At 34.0% G+C, this 15,000-nt stretch overlaps 1 protein-coding gene across 2 annotated transcripts in view; it reads right to left on the bottom strand.

Annotated features, from left to right (window-relative positions):
* The window catches only part of LOC144968760 (5-taurinomethyluridine-[tRNA] synthase subunit MTO1, mitochondrial-like), a 195,052-nt gene that overhangs the window by 177,184 nt on the left and 2,868 nt on the right, over window positions 1-15,000 (bottom strand). For both annotated transcript variants that reach the window (XM_078907410.1, XM_078907409.1), the window contains exons 3-9: window positions 14,768-14,928; window positions 12,993-13,088; window positions 7,344-7,399; window positions 4,893-5,064; window positions 3,867-4,043; window positions 2,833-2,945; window positions 1,269-1,381 (exon numbers count right to left, since the gene is read on the bottom strand). In XM_078907410.1, the coding sequence (XP_078763536.1) occupies window positions 1,269-1,381; window positions 2,833-2,945; window positions 3,867-4,043; window positions 4,893-5,064; window positions 7,344-7,399; window positions 12,993-13,088; window positions 14,768-14,928 (888 nt within the window). The remainder of the gene's footprint in view (window positions 1-1,268; window positions 1,382-2,832; window positions 2,946-3,866; window positions 4,044-4,892; window positions 5,065-7,343; window positions 7,400-12,992; window positions 13,089-14,767; window positions 14,929-15,000) is intronic.

The raw sequence follows: 15,000 nt of genomic DNA, 5'->3' as shown, positions 1-15,000 counted from the left end.
GACCTTCTTGTTTGGCTACCTTGAAGATATTCCCATAAATCAATGACAGTACTTATATTTTCAGCAAGATGGGGCTCTACACACTTTGCTATTTGTTTCCATTTCTACCTAACCCAAAATTATTGTGGAAGATTGATTGGGCGAAGAGGTGCTGTGGAAAAGGCCATTCCGATCACCTAAATCTATCACCTCTTGACTATTTCCTTTGGGGAAATCTTAAATGTATTGTTTATCCGAATCATCATCTGGATGATTTAAAAGATGTGAGGATCACCACTGATATCATAAACAGAGTAAAAGGCAGTTTTATAAAGAGAATTGATGCATATGTCAATGCAGAGGGCGAACAATATGAGCATCCGTTGTGCTTACAATAAATAAAACTGATATTCATGTCTTTTTTTTTAAATCTGAATAGTGCCCAACTTCTGGGACACCCTGTTTGACACTTATGTAGGATAATGTGTACCCAGGAGTAAAATAAAGAACAAAATGTGTAAAAAAATAAATACACCTACGAAGAGTAAATATTTGTCTAATTCTTTTTTGGTTTATTTTTTTTTGTTTTGTTTTTTGTTTTGTTTTTTTGTTTGTTTGTTTTTTTTTTGTTTTTGTTTGTTTTTTTGTGTTTTTTTGTGTTTTTTTTTTTTTTTTTTTTTGGGGGGGGGGGGGGGGGGGGGGTTCTAGCGTTTATACTCATATGTGAAGAAAAATAACGACTTTTATCCACTGCCTCTAGTCAGTATTACGGTGGGAGTAAGCAGAGGCTTTAGAAAAATGAATTTTAAGTTAAAATTAAAATGATAAAAAATATGAAATGTTAAATTTCTCGCATTTCAAAACTGTTTTCCTCAATTAACTTAATATTGGTTTAACCAAAGTTTCAATTTTAATACAGATCAATTATATCTACCAGACATAATATATAATACTGGTTTATAAATAAATAAAATAAAATATAATTTCATTCATCACAAGAGGAAAGTTGTCTCCAGGGTCTATCTTGAAACTAAGACTGCGCAATATGGGCTGAATTTCTTCCTCAGACAAAAGACAAAATTTAATGCTAAGACATGGCTCGACGCCATTGCAACAATGTATAGGTCCAATGCAAAATCCGCTCATTTTCTTACAACCCATCCACTCAAACCTCGCAATGAACAGGTAGAACATTCACATGCATGTCAAAACAAAAGACATTTAGCAAGACAAACAATAACAAAAGAAAATCAAGTGAAAGAAAAGAAAGATTAATCAAATCCACTTACCTTGGACCATTGATTTCCTCCTTGACATGTCGATTCAGGTGTAATGTGTCATGCACAACCTTTGCAACTCCATCTGTAGTCCGAGTCATGTGACAAAATACCTGATCCTCTGGCTGATAAGGTTTGATTTTTTTAAAAAGGAAACTTGATTTATATTAAACATATAGAGTACACTGATACTAATGTGAAAAAGTGTGTATGAAATAATGCCAGACATAGCAGAAAGAAAATACTTTTTTTTTTCAAATCTTTATCTTACACCCTAATTTGTCGCTTTGATATACTAACACTCATCTATGTGAAAAAAGAAATGTAGAAAAAAAATCCCCAAAACCAATAGACTCACGGACCATGAACCAGAGATCTCTCCTGGTCTCATTCTAGTCTCCATAGCATCAAGTCGATAATAACGCTTGTTATACACCCTTCACCGACAATTATTTTACAATTGTTGAAACTCTTTGATCTGGTAAATCACATAATTCTTTCTTATCAGATTTAGTTAGACACAGACATCCAACCAATTTTGGGTAAGAAGGGGGGTCAGAAGAGAAAAATCTACCAAAGCCTGTATTAAAAACCAATCTGTTTGAATGAGAGCAAAGAGTTCAACTGGGTAATTGTAGGGTGCCCCTTATATATAAAGAACCCAGACTAAAATGCACCACTTAATTTCATACTCATAACCATCAACATTGATACAGTGGAGTTTTATAAATTCTTGACATCCCGAAAAGTTTAAGCCTTTTACCAACTTTTGATGTAAACATTATATATTTATAGATATTCCTAATAAAACCTAGGCCTAAAGATATGTTGAACAAAGGGAGCTAAACAAAGAATTTACAGTGTCTCCATACATTGTTAAAAATACAGGAGTTACAACCCTTGATATTCTAAATAACAGTTATGATAATATGAATACTATGCTGCTAGAGCTGTGGTCGGTAAATATAAAACGAATTGAATATAACAGCTTCAAAAAAATTTCATAATACTTAGCGTGGAGTTTTTCAAACATAAAACCCTTCTTCAGCCAACAACAAAAATAATCAAACAGGTAATAATAGTTCACGTAAAATTTTACTTGAGTTATTAATAATTAGATTTTGTTGTCTGCTGAAGAAGGTTTATTACGTATTTTGTTCTATTTTTTTCGGAGGTTTTCATATGCATTTTTGTTCTATATTATCTAAAGATAAAGAGAGAAAAGTTAGCTTTGCTCTGATTCATTTCACAAAATAATTAAGGCAGGGAAAAAGGCCTAATTCCTCCTTTAAAATTTTTGCATTTATATTTCGCACCCATTAAACATGTTTAGAGTGCTTTACAAGGGTCCTTTGGACGAAACAAAATGCTTGAAAGGAGATATTACGATTTTTTTTTTCAACATAGACACTGCCCACATACTCATTTTACACTTGAATATGATGAGAGAATATGGTCAAAAGCCTTTTACAAGGACTCAACTTTGGGTCGCTCAGAATGGGACACAACCCTGGGACATACCAGTCCAAAGGCAAGAGTCAGACCACCAGACCACAAAGCCCCACAAAAGCCTCACCTTTATCCACACAGTATCATTCATGAAGGAAAAGGGCAATGGCACTGTATCTCCAGGTTTAGGCTCTAGTTGACTGAAATTTATTGTACGCTTATCTAGTCTTGGTGGCGTGCCTGTTGATAAAAAGAAAGTTTAATTTTCTTCAATAATGAACAGAAATGCAAGTTTATCTTAATTTGTGACCCTGCACATCAGACTGGTATCACGTCAGGGTGAACCAGAAACTAAAAAGAAAAAAATTTTTTCTTAAAACTTGAGATTTTTTAAACCGCAATATCCACTAAACATGCTCAAAGCGCTTTACAAGGTAGACCCTAGTCAACAGCAACACTTAACATGTAGGATAAGACATGGCAATTGTGATATTACAATTCTTTTTTGCGACAGAGACAACTTTTAACAATCAGGTACTCATTTAACACTTGAGTATGGTGAGAGAATGTGAATAGAGAGTCTTATCCAATAACTCAACTTAGGGCAGGACTCGAACCGAGAGCCTTCTAATCCGTAGCTGAGTGTCATACCAAAGACCATATAGCCTCACCTAAAAGTGACTTCAATGTCAAATTGGTGAGAAATGTTACTATTCAGTTTATGTCACTTTAAGCAACTGCCTCGATAAAACATATAACTTAATCCAAGTTTCATACGTATGACTGTAAATTGAGTTTTAGCATCTAAACCTCTCTCTCATAATACCAGTTTGAGGCAGATGCAGACCTGCCTACTGTTTCCAAATGTTTTTAGAATTACGAAATTTTGGCTCCAATTTCTGTACATTATGAGATTCTCTAAGTCATTAAAACTTATTGAAAATGAAAGTTGATACTATACTACATAATTTTAAGGCTTTTTTGTGTTATGCATTCATTTTCAGAATAAATTGTTGATTTCTAAAGGTGACCACAATTATTTTTATCCTAAAAATTACGAATTTTTAAGTTTTCAAGTAGGCAGGTCTTCAGTAGGTCTATCTAAAGTGACAATCTCCTCCATTTATCTTGACATTAATTTGGTATATATGAAAACATTACCTGTCTTCAGACGGCCCATTGTAAATCCAGCCTTTTCTATGGTCTTGGCCAGACCCACAGCTGGTTCATCTCCAATTCGACCAGCTGGCGTCACACTCAGTCCCAGATTGATTGCTCCTCTGAGAAAAGTGCCAGCTGTTAGTACTACTGTCTTTGATCTGATCTCTTCACCAGAGGCTGATTTTAAATGAAAATATTATTATCTGACAACTTGAGTCTGAAATCAATTCATGGTGATGTAAATTTAATAAATACGAACATTTATACCTACCTAGAGGCTGATTTAAAAAGAAAATATTACAATATGGCAACGTTAATCTCACACACAATTCCTAGTAATGTAGAGTTAATGGATATTAACAGTTATACCTTCAGATTTTTGCATGTTTATTATGATTTACGGTGTTTAGAAAGCTAAATTGAACAAAATTTTCATTTCACGCAGTACAAGTCACTTGTTTGGATCCTTTTTATACAAGCACTCTTACAATCTGTAACTGCCTATGGTCAAGTTCTAATTCACACCTGGGTCTATAAGGGTTACATGTGTAAAGTGTCCTCTCCATGGACACAGCATCGGGGCCAGAGTTTTGTGATCATTGCGACCCAACCAATGGCTGACATCAATGACTCTGAAGCAAGAACTAAAACAATAAATTGTTTTATTTTTTATTCATTGATCTTTCTTGTTCTGAAATGCAGAGTACTAAATACCTGCATACATCAACATCACCACAATTTTCCGGATTTGGACATAACATTTTATTTGTCCTCTCAAAGGACCAGCAATAGTGTTGCCCCAAGGCACTTTATACATATTAAGCCAGATGTGAATGAGTATCTATTTGTATGCAATGATGGCTAAAGGAAATCTTACAGGTGTTTTTTTTTCTTTTTTTTTTTAAATGGAAATTTCTTGACGTTTTAAAATAATAATAGGGAATGAATGAATCATTAAAAATACAATGAACAAGGTTAATTAATTGTGTAGCACTTATCTCATGAATATATTCATACTTTCCCTACCAAGGACAACACCGCTGCATCTTTTTGAGGTACTAAGACCTACATCTGGGGTCGCATCTTCCATGATTAAATCTTCCACACCGGACTCCCTCACTGTCAAATTTGGGGTGGAAAAAACGTCAGCTTGAAGATGACGTTTGTACAGATCTCTGTCTATCTGCGCTCTTGGCCCCTATAAATAATAATCATTCATAATTTAATACCAAAGCAAATAGCAGAAATTTTTATTAAATCCCTTGTTTTATTGTAACTCCCTTTGGGCGAATTTAGCTAAAGACAAAATGTGTAAACTTCAGTTTGCTTAAGATAATGCAGCCAGGTTCACTGTCTGAAACAGAGACAAAACCCGTCAGCAACTCTCATTCTTTATGAGTTATATTGGCTTCCTGTTGAGAAAAGAGTTGCCTACAAGATTTGTACTGTTATCTTCAAATCCTTGAGCACTAACAGTTCCTCCAATATTAAAGACCTTCTGAACAACTATGTCTCCAATAGAAACTTGAGGTCAAGCAATGACCAATCAATCCTTGTCAAACCTAAGACCTTGAATAAAATAATAAAATAGTTGAGCAATCCTTTCAATTTGTGCCGCCCCCCCCCGCCCCCATTCCCATGATTGTTGAAATTCTTCCCCATCACATGTGAGATGCTTTGATTAATTGACAACTTTCAAATCTAGCTTGATGTTTTATCTTTTTCATATGTTGCTATTCTATTATCATGTTTCGTTGGTGTTAAATGAATCCGTGTCACTTTTCCATAAATAAATATTTGAATTTGAATGAACTGAATTGAATTTGTCTTATTTGTAATATGTAGTTTTACATCACTGTGTCAAGGGGGTAAGAGCTATATAAATGCCATTTATCATTTTATTATTATTATGAAACATAATAATAATAATAATAATAATAATAATAATAATAATAATAATAATCATATAATAATAATAATAATAATAATAATAAAATAATAATAATAATAATAATAATGATAATAATAATAATAATAATAATAATAATAATAATAATAATAATAATAATAATAATAATAATAATAATAATAATAATAATAATGATGATGATGATGATGATGATGATGAATATAATAATAATAATAATAATAATAATAATAATAATAATAATAATAATAATAATAATAATAATAATATATCATCATCATCATCATCATCATCATCATAATAACAACAACAACAAATAATAATAATAATAATAATAATAATAATAATAATAATAATAATAATAATAATATAATAATAATAATAATAATAATAATAATAATAATAAATAAAATCATAATAATAATAATAATAATAATAATAATAATATAATAATAATAATAATAATAATAATAATAATAATAATAATAATAATAATAATAATAAATGGCATTTATATAGCGCTTCATATGATATAATTTAATCGTCATTTGTCCTATGAAATGACCTGCTAGAGTGGTCTTTTTTTTAAAAATCATTTGAAGGAGTTTAAAAGTCCTTAATAACAAACAGCTTTAAAGTCCAAAAAGCTACAAGAAGTCAAAGGTATAAAATGGAAAAGTGATAAACACTTATTGCCTTCTCTAAAATGATCAATAAAGTAATGATGAACTCGTTCTTAATAGAATTAATAATCATTTAGGTTATTGTGATTATGTTTGGATTCATTTGATGGCCATGTCATGAGTTGTTGCAAAAGATCAATTATTATTAACATCTTAGATAAATGCATAGTGGGCATTCTCAATGACTGGATGTGTAACAATGAGATTAAACCTCACATACTTCTCTCTACAAGGGCAGTGTCCTAGGGTAAGACACTTTCAATTTTAAAAAACAACTTGGTAAGAAAGACTAAAAAACTATAAGATGTATGAATATGACTTAAAAGAGATATGCAGTCTATCTGTGATGCATGAAATACAAACTTGAATCCAAATTTTACATAATAGTTAAAGCCTGTAACTTTACACAGTTCGACAGCTGTTCAAAAGACAATAGGATGCTTTACGGTTATGATTAGATTATGATCAAAATAGAACCCGCGTTGTAGTGGTCTAAGGTGTGGTCTCCAAGATTGATACCTTGTCTCACTAGCCTGCTATTATGCCCTTTTATATTCTCACACATATTTTCCACATCCCAGAAGCAAAAAACAAGAGATTAATCTGGAATCAAATATCATTGCCTTTGTAATATTAACATAGAAAATGTGTTTTAATATATGGCATGTAATGTGCTGTACTCGTTAATGAAATAAATTTTGTAATGTACTTAGGACATTTTTATAAATCCATGGACAATGTGCAAGCATAATTAAAGTGCATGACTTAATTTACAGCACTGTGCTTCCTACTGCAATTTATATGATCATTTTATACCACCTGACAGTCATATTTTATGTAAAACAAATAGGGCTATATCATACTTACCCACACTGCAGGCCCTTTACGCTTGTTGAGTGTCTTATATTGAATACCACTTGTATCTGAAATGATCATTGCCATCATTATGGTTTTTTGTTTTTTTTAAAGTTTGTGACATCGTACCTCCCTTTAAGACTTCCTCACGAAATTTTAAATCAAGTCCACACAGTTGCCGTGATTTCACAAACATTTTAAAAGGCAGAAATCTTTAGCATTTCTTATCTACTGAGGCTTTGTATAAAAAGTTATAAGGGTTGCATGTCATGTTTTTCAAGAAATGACATTGAGGAACCAATTGCTGAAAACTTTAAAGTGGAGGATATACAGGTAGGGTTTTGGATATAAGTAAGTAGTAAGCCCCGCAGTCTGAATGACGCTTGTTGAGAATTGTGTGATTCAGTCACATATTTTTTTAAACCTTGATGAGTGTAGGTGCTCTCTCCATCCACGTTGTTAATTGTTTCCATTAGTCATAGTCCTAGGCCAGAGTTTTGAGGCTATCAAGATCTTGTGACTTTAGTACAGAGGGCACTGTAGTTTTTCTAAGTTTTTCAGGGATTAATTCGGCCTCATTTGAATCTAGAAATTTCTTATATGTAGAGAGAGCATCGTTCAGGGTAGTTCCTATTGATGTTGGTGGTCTTCTTACATATTTGTTGCCATGAAGGAAATATTCTGTCTTTGCAGTTTGGACTAGGATGTTATCTTCTCGACACAAGACGTGACCAAATAGCCTCCATCGCTATTCCTTCATTATTGTATAGTATAGTATAGTATAGTTTTCCAGCGTATTAGGCGTTTTGTGCCTTTGCTGATCTTGGCATTCAGTTCATCGAGATAAAAGTCAATAAAAAGCCCTAACAGATCTTTTGACCTGTATCTATAATATATAAACTTTTTTATAAATTGAAGGCCCTAACCCTAACAGATCTTTTGACCTGTATATACGTCTAACCCTTTGATGGGATCTTAATGGGCGGTTCAACTATGCTAAACATGTAATCTGCTAAGTGGCTATCTAAGCTATTTTTGAAGGCGTTGACACTTGGAGCATTGGTCACCGTTTCAGGGAGACTGTTCCAGCGGTCAATCACACGTTGATTAAAGTAGTGTTGCCTAAGCGATGTGTTACACCTTGGTTTATGCAGCTTGTAATTATGACCTCTGGTTCCATTGTTTGCAAACACGAAAAGTTTACTCTCGACTTGATACAAACTGTGTGTAAACTTGTATGTTTCAATCATATCACCTCGTACTCGTCTGTATGTCATGCTTGGAATTTCAATACGTTTCAGTCTATCCTCATATTGCTTATCTTTCAACCCAGGAATTACTTTTGTTGCTCTGCGAAGCACGCCTTCAATAAGTTTCTTATCTTTCTCAAATTGTGGTGACCATACTGAGTTGCTGAACTCGAGATGGGGTCTGACTAATGCAGTAAATAGTATTTTCATAGTTGCTGCATCTAAATAGGTAAAAGATCTTCTGATGAGTCCAAGGATTCTGTTTGCCTTATTAACTTGTGTTTCTATATGCTTTGAGAATTTTAATTTAGTATCAACATGTACTCCCAAATCTTTCTCAAGTTTTGACTTATTCAGAGCTGTTCTGTCGCTACAGTGATGCTGTCTCATATCGTAGTGAAAGATTTTGTTTTTCGTTCCAAGATGTAGCACTGTGCATTTTCCAGCGTTGAACTTCAGTTGCCAATCGTCTGCCCAGTTGACTAGATTGTCAATATCTAACTGAAGACTGTCTCTATTTTCTAGATTGTTTACCTTTCTGTATACTTTAGTATCATCGGCATACATTGAACATGAGCTAGACAAAATACTTGGTAAATCATTAATGAAGATTACGAAAAGAGTTGGACCTAAGACGCTGCCTTGTGGCACTCCACTAAGAACTTCTGTCCAATTTGACACTGTGCCTTGCACGCTAACTCTCTGTTTCCTGCCTACTAGAAAATGCTTAATCCAGCTTAGAGTATTTCCTTGTACACCATGAGCTTCCAGTTTGTTTAAGAGTCTTTGATGGGGAACAGAATCAAAAGCTTTAGCAAAATCTAAGTAGATTGCGTCAACCGAAGATCCTTGGTCGAGAAACTCTGTCCAATCATTTAAAGTCTTTAGGAGGTTAGTTGAACATGACCTGCCAGAAACAAAGCCATGTTGGCATTCAGACAGTAACTTGTTGTTCTTTAGGTGAGTTATGACATAGTCTCTAATAATGCTCTCCATTATTTTGCAAACCACTGAGGTGAGGCTAACTGGTCGATAATTGCCCAGATTACTCTTGTCTCCTTTCTTGAATAACGGTGTAACTTGTGCTTCTTTCCAATCGGGTGGAAGAGTTCCTGAGTCAAGTGATTTTTGGAACAGTAACGCTAATGGTTCGGAGAGTTCTTCTGACAACTGACATAATACGCGGGGGTGGAACATGTCAGGTCCTGGGGACTTGTTCATATTGAGTTTGTCTAGTTTCTTCTTTACAGTGTCTTTGTCGAATTCTATATCTGATAGTATGTTGTTTACACTTTTTCTTTCACATGTAGGTATATTAGTAAGATCCTCGTTGGTGAATACACTGCTAAAGAACTTGTTAAGAATATTGGCTTTGTCAATGTTAGATGAGGCTGTCTTATGATCATCATACAAATCCGCAATACCGTCTTTAGTCTTCGTTTTTGTTCTAGCATATGCAAAAAACTTTTTCGGGTTCACTTTAGCCATACGAGAAATAGATCTCTCATAGTCCTTTACAGCAATTTTGCATGAGCTTTTGGCTTGATTTCTGGCCCTCGTGTAATTAATATAGTCTGCACCCTCTCTAGTTTCTAAGTACTTTTTGTAAGCTTGCTTCTTTTTCTTGAGTTTTGCCAAGACTGTAGGATTGATCCACCGAGGTGAAGTTCTGTCTGAACTACTTTTAACTTTTGGTACGCTGATGTCCACTGCAGACATAACTTCAGATTTGATAATAGTCCATGCATCGAGTACAGACAGGTTTATTATTTTTTGTGTTAGGTCTGCAGCTGAGACTAATTCAGAAAGCTGTTTGTAGTCGCCTTTATCGAAACAGTAGCGGGGTTCGTTCGAGTAACATTTCTTTGTGTAACATCTAAAGTCAAAATATAAAACCTGGTGGTGACTCTTGCCTAGTGGAGCCTCATGTCTTATTGAGTCAATCATTGAATGTTCATTTGTAAAAACCAGGTCCAAAATATTTGGGTTTTGCTCTGAACGGTAGTGAGTTGGTTGCTTAACGTGCTGTGTTAAGAATGAATCCCTGACAGCTTCCATGAATTTAGAAGCAGAGTGATCTGAGTCCTTGGGGGATAACTCGTTTGCCCAGTCTACTTCAGGAAAGTTAAAATCTCCCGTAACTAGAACATGTGATTTGCCTTCTGTCATTTTAACTAAAAGTTCATTAATCTTATCATTGTTTTCAAAAGAGCTATTCGGTGAACGATAAACCGAGCCAACTAACATCCTATCATTGTCTCTAAGTGTTATTTCACACCAAACGGATTCTTTGGATGATGACAAGTTGTCTGACAACTTGACTGGTTGAGCATTTAGCTTTGAACGAACCCATATGGCTACACCACGATGACAACTTTTATCCTGAATATTGTGAAAACAATCAAAGCCTGGAATCTGAAGTTCTACCGGCTCGATTTTACCTCTTTGCTGATTTTTAGGTAACACTTCAGTTATACTTATAACATCAACACTCTCAGCATCAATCGTTAATAAAAGTTCATCTCTCTTGTTGATAAAAGAATCTGAATTTGTATAAAAGCACTTTAAAATGTCCGTACGATGACGGTCTAATTTTTTGTACAAGCACTTAAAACTGTCCGTCTGATGGGGGTTAAAAACATTCTGTACATTAGAACTAAAATCGTTGGTTATTTTCTTTCCTCCTCCTCTCTCTTTCTGTCTGCTGGCCTGCCCTGTCTTCGATTGGAATCTACAACTTTCCCCCTCCATATTGTCCACTTCTCCTCTCCCCCTTCTGTATTGTCTCTTCCCTTTTTTTGTCTCTCATCTCTACCAATTTCCTCATCTCTTCCCTTTCTAAAGGGGTGTAATCCTTTTTTAAAAAAATATTTTTATGTATTTCTGATTGGCGGAGTTTACGACCATTTCTCAGAACTCCAGAAGCCTGCTCCTCATTCTTAATTGATATCAGAAGAGTATTCAGGCGTTGTTTCATAGAGATCAGTATTTGTAATTGGATATAAGCAAGTACTAATTATATTGAAGGAATTGGATTAAAAAGATTAAATATCTTTTAAAACATTTTTTCAAAACTTTTTGATCATGATTGTGATATAATTCCAGTCAATTATTTGTAAATGTGAATCAATAGGACAGGCATCCAATGGTAACAAAAATAAAATGTAATACTATTCTTTGTGTATCTGTCATCTGCCGCAAATATCAGGGCGATCCGCAAATTTTGGCAAATTTCCCAAAATTGGCAAATTGTGGCAAATTTTGGGAAAATTGGCAAATCGCGTGGCAAATTTTGGGGAAAAAAAGAAGCGAAAACAAAATAACGAAAAAAAAGTGCGAAACTTGAGAAATGTTGCAGCTTTGCCTGGGCCCAAACCAAGGGAAGCTACTCTCTACGGATAATGATCCTTTAAAATCTTTGTAACAAGGCTATTGTGTAAATTAATAAATGTAGCCTCCTTAAATGTAATAAATTGTCTTTTATATTTTTTTTTTCCTATCGCATGTTAATTTTTACTGAAACGCTTAGTTCTCCTCGGCCAATTTTTTGGCAAATTTTGGTCTTTTTGGCAAATTTCTTGGCAAATTTTGGGGGGTTTTTTGGCAAATTTTGGCAAATTTTAGGTCCCAATTTGGCAAAAAATGCAGATGACAGGTGTATATGAGCCATTGCTAATTTTATATTCATTATTTTTTTGAAATCAAGTTTCAAGAAGCAACATGACCATTTGACCAGTTATTCCATAACAATATGTATGCTGATAAAATCCATGGGCCTAATTATAAAAAATGAAAAGAAGAAGGTATATTTACATGTTTAACATGATGTAATTGGACAAAAGGTCGACATTAGACAAAGAAGTAAAAGACGTGCCTGAGCTCAGTAATTTTAGGAAACTATTGAAAATATTCCTATTCAGGAAGGCTTTTGAATTGTGATAGTATTTGCATTCTGTGCTACTTATTGCCTATGTATGTGTAGCGCATAAGGTGTAGATTTGCGTGCTGAATAAATTTATTATTTCATATTACATACCAATAAAGAAAAAAAATAAGCAACTCTGCCAAATCAAACCCACATTGATTTGTTTCATAATTATCGAATCCATCTGGCAATGGTGACCAGCAGGCAATGCAGGCAATGTTTATTTCATATGTAGTAAGCTACCATTTCAATCATTTGGCGTGTTGACACTCAATTATTTTATTGAATTTTCTTTTTTCATTTCAGGTCTCTGTATGTATGATTAGGGTTTCTTATTCCCAAAATTTTAAATGGTGATTAAAAGCATAATACATCTAAAACATTTTGAGACATTGCGGATTGGTAAAAGTGGGCTTTCTTTTGTTCATCGCTATGGTATACAGTCAACTGGATTGTAAGTGTTAATAAAACTTTTTTTAAACTTACCACAGATTCTTGCACATACACCACCCAAAGCATCCACCTCTTTCATCAAATGTCCTTTGCCAATACCACCAAAGGATGGATTACAAGACATCTCTCCTAATATTGCAGACAGACGGGTAAAAATGCAAATACTCCTAATTCATATCCTCCATTAAATACAATATTATCCAAATAAAAATATGAAAATATAATAAGGTCTTGTGTAGCTATGTGGTCTTGTGGCATGACACTCGCCTTAGGATCAGAGGATCCTGGATTCGAGTCCCACTCTTGAGTGGTGCATAGTTGAGTCCTTGGAAAAGCTGTTTACTCACATTCTCTCACTGTACTCAAGTGTAAAATATGTACATGTCCGTTAACATAAATGTGTCTGGAAAAAAAATGTAATATCACCTGTCATGTCTCGTCCTATAAGTTAAGTGTTGCTGTTGGCTGGGGACACCTTGTAAAGTGCTTTGAGCATGTTTATTGGACATTGATCAAGCTTTTTGGTGAGTTTTTTGTTTTAAAACAAAAGCTATTGTGAAGTTGAAAAAAATAGGCAGAAACAAATGAATACATGGTTTTATTCATTCTGCAATTACATAATAAAACTTGTAGATTATTCTCACTAAAATACCCTCTATATTACAATAACTACACATTAATTTTTATATAAGTAAAGTGGTTTCGATGAGTCAGCATCATTTTTTATTTTTTTTGACAAACCATAAAATATCTGATCGATTTCTTTTTTTTATTAGATACGTTTCACTTGTTTTGTATTTTTTTCACCGTCAGTCATCTTGAGCTAATGGGCTCATTGTAAGTGCTCTACCATCATCATATGGCATTCTATTTCTATGCTAACAATCAAGCCTTTGTGACATCGATTAAATGATCAGTAATGTTCACATTTGTCAAGAAGCTATGGATTATCCTGAGTTTCTTTTCAATCTGCCGCATGTTGTATCAACAGTTGTTGATACCTGATTTTTTTTTACCTGTGCATTGTCTTTAAAATACATTTCCCTTGCTTTTTTTTTTTTTCACCATCAGTCATATTGAACTAATGGACTCATTGTAAGTGCTTTATCCATCACCACAGCACGTGTTACTTCTTTACTAACAATAACAAGCCAATAAAGCCCTTGAAATGTGACATCGATTAGTATTCTCATTTGTCTAGAAGCTAAGGCTTATCCTGTGTCTCTCTTCATTCTTCCACTTGTTACATCAACAGTAAGGAAAGAGGATTTTTATTTGTAGATCGAGAAAGCAAGTTTTGATGCATTTTTGTTGAGCAACATATAGAAAATAATGACTATCTGCATTAGCCCAACAATAATCTGGCACTATCCCCCACTACACAGTCTTGTGTTTATCTTTACTCATAGCGACAAACTTGTCAAAGAGCAAAACGGGACACACTAACACTCACTACTGTCATGACCCAAAATAACAGTATGTTAGAACAATTATAAAATATAATCTAAATTGAGATTTCTCAACATTACAGCTTTTATTAAATATTCTCTATTTGTCTGTTCCTTGTCTTAATTCGCTGGTCAAAAAATCATAATACTGGGACATGCAAGAGTCATTTCCATTCATAAAAATAGACCAATCTCACACACACACCCCCCCCCCCCCTCCCCGTTTCATCGAGATTGCCAAGTCGGGACAGTCCTAATTTTATCGAGACGGTTGGCCACTATTTTATTTAAATATGAAGCTGCGACAATAATTGATTGGATTAGATAAATAGAGTTGATTTATCATGAAATAAAACTAACCAATGGTGTTGATTTTATGAGTGACCAGGAGAGTGTTGGCCCCCATTCTGGCAGCCCCAGTGGCTGCCTCTGTTCCAGCATGTCCCCCACCAACAACTATGACATCAAATGCACAAGGATGCAGAGTCATGTCTTTACTCATGGGATGTTTTACATGGAAACTTTGAAGAAAAAAAAAGAACCATATTAAACAATGTAAATTAAGCTTGAATTGCCTCATTCAAGTTTGTAAC

This window comes from Berghia stephanieae, chromosome 3, assembly GCF_034508935.2.
Source record: "Berghia stephanieae isolate SIO BIC M18660-M18661 chromosome 3, UCSD_Bste_1.3, whole genome shotgun sequence".
In the NCBI taxonomy this organism is placed as follows: Eukaryota; Metazoa; Mollusca; class Gastropoda; order Nudibranchia; family Aeolidiidae; genus Berghia; species Berghia stephanieae.
This window is presented reverse-complemented; position numbering and strand designations above follow the sequence as displayed.